The 7,481-nt window shown below is 29.1% G+C and overlaps 1 protein-coding gene across 6 annotated transcripts in view; it reads left to right on the top strand.

The window, feature by feature from the left end:
- The window catches only part of LOC108759371 (titin), a 48,607-nt gene extending 44,243 nt beyond the window's left edge, over nt 1-4,364 (top strand). Inside the window, exons 47-52 of one of the 6 annotated variants that reach the window (XM_018504785.1) lie at nt 814-1,509; nt 1,819-2,004; nt 2,269-2,784; nt 3,313-3,404; nt 3,513-3,693; nt 3,881-4,353. In XM_018504785.1, the coding sequence (XP_018360287.1) occupies nt 814-1,509; nt 1,819-2,004; nt 2,269-2,784; nt 3,313-3,404; nt 3,513-3,693; nt 3,881-3,993 (1,784 nt within the window). In that variant the 3' untranslated portion in view covers nt 3,994-4,353. Of the gene's footprint in view, nt 1-813; nt 1,510-1,818; nt 2,005-2,268; nt 2,785-3,306; nt 3,405-3,512; nt 3,694-3,880 lie in introns of all 6 variants that reach the window. The other 5 variants (XM_018504783.1, XM_018504789.1, XM_018504788.1 and 2 more) reach the window with 5 other exon arrangements.
- Nucleotides 4,365-7,481: the final 3,117 nt, after the last annotated feature.

Here is a 7,481-nt window from a genome sequence, read left to right as displayed (position 1 = left end):
TTTACAATGCGCTTGAGACTAGAGAAGCCTCTAGGCCAGTCCGCTGTGATTGTTGGTCGTCGATTTAAAAAAAAGTAACGGAAAAATAACGAAAAGTTACTTTCTCAAGTAACGGTAACTGTAACGAGTTACTTTTAAAAATCGGTAACTAGTAACGGTAACTTGTAACTTTTTTTACTTGGTAAGGAGTAACATGTAATTTGTTACTTTTAAAAAGTAACTTTCCATTCTCTACATATAACATATAGGTATGACCACTGTTTTATAGTCACAATTAGACCACTGCTTTATAATCGGAATTACATTATAATTTTATGTATTTTAAATAGAAAATAATTAGAAGCTAAATCTTTAACAAACAAATGTTTAATTTCGTTTTTATTTTTCAACTAATAATGTATAGTTTTTTGCTTTATCCAAGCACAAGTTTTCTTATTTAGCTTATCTTGCATGCTATTTCTTTCAGTTAGAAGTGATTATTAAGTTTCGTCTCTTTTATAATCGCCACAGCTTATTTTTGCATAATAAATTTATTTTTCATGGAGCATGCTTTCCACTATCTAGTTATAACCGGTTTCATCATCGTTTCAAGATCGAGAAAAGTCCGACATATCATCAATATTTAATTTATGAAAGTAACGTGGAAAATATATCAAGACCGAAATTCATTAAATTTTATTTTCTGGCTTTAATAAGATTTGTTCGACGTGTGAAACCGGCTGCTACTACTCTATCTTCCTTTGTTACTATGCTCTTTTCTCGAGCGGTCAGAAAAGGTTTGAAGAAGATCACACGGACAAATTTTTCATATAGGAAAACCAATGGAACCAAGTTCGTCTCACAAACAACATACAGTAATCGTACCAACAAAACCAAAAACGGTTCTCCTACCCGGCTCTCCACCAGAAATCACGTATGCACCACTTCAACCACAACAACAATTTTACGAGGCACATACAAGCATGCCATTTACCAATGCGATGGGTACAGAGACAAAGAAAACCGTAAGAATGGACGAATCAACGGAGAATTCTAGAAGGGTTGTTACTGTTGAACAAACAAGCCGCGTCATCAAGTTTGGCGACACAAATGCCACAACTGTCCAAGAACAGCAAAGAGCTAATTTTTATGTGCCTAAACCGAAAAAATTTGTACAAGGACAATTTCGAGAATCTGATTACGAAAGCGATGTAGATTCAAGCAGAATTCGACCCAAATGGGCTCCAGCAGATAGTGACACGGAGGATCCATATTATCGAAAAGTTCAACCACCCACAGGAAGGAGTCCAAGATCTTCGAGTGCACCGACATACAATGTATCACCGATGGAGTTTGACACTAGTTTTTCGTCGCTGACGCAGATCCGCAGAGGAGATATAGATAAAAAGATTAATTTCCAAAAATATCAGCAACATACAACTTGCGAAAAGGTCAATAATATTTTACAGCCTGGTACACCGCCTGAATATGGATTCATCTCGAAAAGCAACGTAAAAAAAGCAGCAAGCCGTAAGAGCAATATCAATGCTACATAACATTTTTACATTATGTTTGTAATAGATGTATAGACATATTTTTTTGCAACAAAATGATAGACAATGGTAAACAAATTAGTAATTACATTCACAACTATATCGCTTTACATCTTTGTCGGTCATTTGTTCTTTATTTGAATAATTATTAATTTCTTTTTTTACACATGTATATAGAAATAGTCCTTGTCCATATAAATAATTTTTGTTTCCTTTTTATTTGAAAAGTAGGTAAATGAATTCTTTCTTGTCTTGTATAAAATATAAAGTTTTGAAATCTTCGCAGACATTGCGTCACGTCACATGAATGATATGACGAGCAGCTTCAAATCAAAAACCGAAAAATTTGTAAGTGATATCCAATCAAATTTGAAACAGAGTAAATCGATTTTGAAGCATACTAATGACTCCAAAATAACTGATAGTGATGAGCCAAGAACTTATAGAGAAGAATCGCGAGTCTCTGAACATGGTAATACTAATAATATTACTTTTCTTAATTTCTAATTTAAAAAGATATATTTGACTCATTGTAATTACATGTAATTTGTATGTGTATTGAACATGTATTATATATAATTGATATAAAAATATAACTCATACACACACATTTGCATACTCGTAAGTTACAATCTCACAATCATAAAGTATAAAATATATCGTGTACATGTATGAAGAAGTCCATAAATAAAGTACATTAGCATAATAAGCGTGTAATGTTCATTGACGCAAACAGGAACAAAACAAATTGATCCGGATACTGGACTCGTATATTTCAAGTACGACTTTGGCTACGAATTTGGTATTATTTTACCTGGCGAAGGTAAAAAGACGGTTGAAAGCAGCAAGAAGATAATTCAAGGACAGAGACGTTCCAGCGACATAGAAGTACCTATAATCCATGAGTTTACTGAAAAGAAAACAAATGGTTTTATGAAAAAAGGCACATTTTTTAACCGTCAGAACAAGATAGGAAATAAATTCGAAAACTCAAAGACTGTTAAATGGGAGCCAACATCGGAAAGCGACTTTTCTGAAGCTGAAGACATGAAAAATCTCAATAAGAAACAATCAAAGGAAGCTAGCATAGAAAGTTCGATGGCGCTTTCAAGTCTCGTTATACCTAGTTCTGTATCATCATCAAGATGGGATCATACAACGCCCAGTCCGCTTTCTCTTAGTCCAAGTCTGCCAAGCCTCTCTCCAAGACAGAGTAGCGCTACTGGACCACCTAGTAACGTGGATTCTGCAGGTACATCCCTGCCATTGAAAACATGTGTTGACGTTATTCAATTTTTTCTTGCTTTGCTTCAATCGTTATATTATTGTAATAATATTATTGTAATAAAATTCTTATTAAATAATCTCTTGTTATACTTTTAAATAGCTATAGTTTCTATTGTAATTTGCATTAAAACTACTTTGTTGCTTCTTGCGTACTCGGATTTTTCTCGAGATTTTCCTAAAGAACTTACATCATAATATGTAATTTAGGAAATAAATAATAATCAATAATATAATTAAGTGTAATGAGCCTTTCACACATGATATTGTTAAATATTACTTTAAAACTAAATGCTACTTTCATGCGTGCTAACATATATATCAATTATTTATTTAGATTTTAGGTTCTAACAATTTGCCACTTACTATTGTACTATTATACTAAATTACGCATTAATCACTTTGCCACGTCTATATTCTTTTATTGCTACATACTGTTAGTAAATATTAATATTACTTTTCCATTAAGTTTTATAAAAAAACTTTGTAGGTTCACCTTGGCCGCTTAGCAACGGCGTGTCATCGATTACAGAAGTAATTCAACCTTATATCGAAGTTTTACCGAAGAAGGCGCCTACATTTATTACGGTAATATAGTTAAATTAATAACATTAATAATGTTAATGGCTTTTTGTTAACTTTAAAATAATTTTAATCAAGAATCATGTTAAGAAGAAATGTTGATCATTATTACAGCCACTAAAAGATATTGCGGTAATAAGCGGACAACCAGCTAGATTCGAATGTATTGTTCAAGCAGAACCACAATCCAACATTCTATGGTCAAAAAATAGTAGAATCGTAGAAAATTCTAAGAGTCATGAAGTTCAATACAGAAACGGCATTTGTCGTCTTACCATAATGAGAGCTTTACCCGGTATGATACAAGTATATATATACAATATTTTATGCTTGTATTTAATCTTTTAATTGTATTAATTTACTTTTGCATATATTTTTACAAAATTGTTTGCTTAAAATTATTTGAATGAAACAATTATATTCAAGTATAAAGAAGAAAATAATAATTCTCTGTCAGATAATTATGTATTTTTCTTATGTAGAGGATGCCGGGACTTATGCATGTACGGCAACGAATAGTTTAGGTTCCACCATAACTTCTGCCAACTTGGAAGTCCCAGGTAATAGACGTTCTATATATGCCCCTATTTCGTAAAAATCTGATGAACAAAGGAATCAACAATCGAATGGAATAAATACAAAGGTGGTGGAACATTTAATTCTCAATTTCGGTTTGCTGATACCGATTTTCGTATTGTATCATATTATTACTTAGCCAGGTCACAAACTAATATGGTGAAGGAAATAATGACATATAATGCTCGACATATTGTATTCCCTATGCGAGAAGAAATTTAAATTTTTTGATAAAGATAAACAAATAATTCGATTTCAAACTGCTTTTCCAACTCAAACTAGTCAATAATTAATTAACAAATAGTGAAAGAAATAAAAATGCAAAAATTGCCTCATCAAATAGCATATAAAATATTTTAATAGTGTCATGAACAAATTAAGAAAAGTTTTTCTTGTACACTTTACTTGTTTACGTATTATCTATTTCAAGTATATTGTGACTTGTTATTAAAATATTGTATTATATTTTTAATTTTTCTTTACGCATGTTAATTATTTCTTGCCAAGATTGTTACAGATTACAGTTATAAGATTTGTTGTCAGAATTAGCTTTACAAAAAGTAATGATTAAAAATAACATTTGACAAAATAGGAAATAAATGCAACTTATTATTTTAATATAAAGATTAATATAATTTTTTAATTATTATATTTATATGTCATATGCATAATATATATAATATTGTTGGAATTATCGCTATCGGATTATTTAAAAATACGATAAGAGAAAGTTATTTATTATTAAATGGTAAATAAATAAAATAAGAGCATCCAATCGTTCTAGATGTGGCTTTTTATTTTATAATTTTTACAAATTTTCATGTTAATTGTTTTTGCTTAAAATATAAAAACTTAATATTTTATATCTAAACGGAATATGGGATATCTATTACGAAGCATGTACGGGGCTATGCTAGAAATCGCTATTCTATTAGCTCCTTGCGTTCTCACAGAAGAAATAATTTATATTTAGTATGTGTAATTCTCTCAAAAAATAGTCACAAAAAATAGCATTTTTTGTAAAATTTCATGAAATGCATCAACATTTTAGAAGTTATGTAAATGACTGTTATTCAATATTTAATAAATGATCGAAGATAATTTAAAAGTACGATATTTTAATATATTTTCTCATCGCAAGGGGTTAACTTTTATTTATTAATCTTGCTCTTTGGGAATTGACAATAGTATTTATATACTATGTAAATAAATGTATGCTTTCTCTACAATTTAAACTTGGGTAAACAATTTAATAAATTATTTCACATTCTTGCCTATATCATCTTCCTTTTTTATTCTGCCTCTATAATTGCCTTCTTTTTAGCGTTTATAAGATATTATAATACATCGGCATTAATGATGAACGGAAATATACGGTAAGATAATTATTTATAAAATAAAGAGTATCAGAATGTCATATAAACGTTATATTACTGTATATTGCTTTTCTGTAAATAATATTAATTTACAAACAAATGTTTTTTTTTCAATTACTTTAAAAGATACAAGCTTTCCATAGATTTTTGGATAACAAAGACAATGCCGCAAATTAAATTTCACTAGCACGTCAGGTTTCCGAAATAATTTATATTTAATGTACAAAAAATAGATATTTGAGGATATTTGATATTTTTTCGTAAAAAAGGTTAACGTTATCTTGAAATTCTGATCAGAAGTCATGTATATTGTCTATCCTCTATATACCTAATGCATTTCTTTTATGTCAATATTTTACTACTTAGCTATGTTATAAAGAGATTTAAATATAAAGTTTTTCTAAGATAAGCAAATTTTTCGCTTATGAAGATGAATTAAGTCATATATACTTATAAAGTGCTTAGGCTGTGATTATCAATACACAGTGTAATTTATCGTTCATAGTGTAATTTATAGATTCCGCTAATGTATATGTGCATGCATATATACATATATATATATATACATATACATATACACAAGAAGTGTCTCATTTTAATTGCCCACCTCAAATATCTCGAAAAAATGTATTAAAAAAAAATATTTCAGATAAAAGATCTTCATCATTGTAGACGGAAAATTTGCTATCTTAGAGAAACCCTGCATTTAAATCTTTTATAATAGCTAAAAAAATAAAATATTAAAATAAAAGAAAATGCATTTTATAGAGAGCGAATAATACATTTATGACTTTAAATTTCAAGATAACTTTTCTTATAAAATAACGTCAAATAAATCACTTTTTGGCAGAGTTGGGAAGTAATGCGTTACTTTTTTCGTTACATTTTTTCGATAATGGTCCTTATATTTTTGTAGTAACAATAACAATTTAGTCGTCACTTTTATCGTCATTTTAATTTTTACTGGATGGATCAGATTGTATCATATTTCGACATTGTTGGCGTTGAAAGATATTTCGCTTTCGTGTCCTTAGAAGTGTACTTTTAATTATTTAACAACGAGTTGGTAACACGAGTTATTTTTAACAAAAAGTAACTAACGGTAACGCATTATTTTTTTCAAGGTAACGTTTCTAAGTCTGCTTTTTGGACGCTAAACTATAATTATCTTGAAAAATCTGATGTGCTGGAATTTTTTGGTTTGCAGCATCGTATTTAACGTACAAAAATCTGTAAAAAACATCTAGTTTGATTCAAAATCATTTTTTACGGTAAACTAGTGTAATCTTTCACAAATAGCAAAAATCTGATAAAAATTTAATTTTAAATAAATTGCAATATTTATTATAGAAATTGTAAGAACAAATTTTCTTGTTTTTGCGAGAAATATTCTATAATATGTAGCATCGTTTATAGAGTAAAAATAGTTAGACAAGTATAATAAATTCTTTAACAACCGTTAAATACATGCCAATATTTTTCGATTAAATTTAAACATTCTTTAAAAAATTTGAACTATATATACTAATGTATTAATATATACTAACTATATAATTTTAACAATAGATCAAAGATAAAGGCTCTCTAGAAATAATCTGAATAAAAATCTTTCAATGCCTATTAGAGCCGACACAGGATATTATGTGTAATAATCAATTTATTAATGAACAATAAAATTGTATAATTATGACATTAGGTAAACGTTTCGACCCTATTATTTGGGTCCTCTTCAGTATCAAAAAAATCACAAAAAAATTTTGTATAAATAAATGTGTAGAGTAATTATGTAACAGCAAGGTTGAAAGTTGCGAAGATTGTGTCTATTATAAATGCATGACAAGAATTTGGCAGAATTGATATCATGAATAAGGAAATGGGCTGACGTACATTTCAGAGATGCATCCCGTTAGTAAATCATTACTAACTGTGACTTCTGAAGGTTAAGTTCGCGTCAAATCTATCGTCATTAGTTATTCAATTAATGACGGGATGCATCTCTAAAATGTATGTCAGCCCATTTCTTTATTCATGATATCAATTCTGCCAAATTCTTGTCATGCATTTATAATAGACACAATCTTCGCAACTTTCAACCTTGCTGTTACATAGTTACTCTACACATTTATTTATA

This window comes from Trachymyrmex cornetzi, unplaced genomic scaffold, assembly GCF_001594075.2.
Source record: "Trachymyrmex cornetzi isolate Tcor2-1 unplaced genomic scaffold, Tcor1.1 scaffold182, whole genome shotgun sequence".
NCBI classification, from domain to species: Eukaryota; Metazoa; Arthropoda; class Insecta; order Hymenoptera; family Formicidae; genus Trachymyrmex; species Trachymyrmex cornetzi.
The sequence above is the reverse complement of the archived record's forward strand: the minus strand, read 5'-3'. Positions and strand labels throughout refer to the sequence as shown.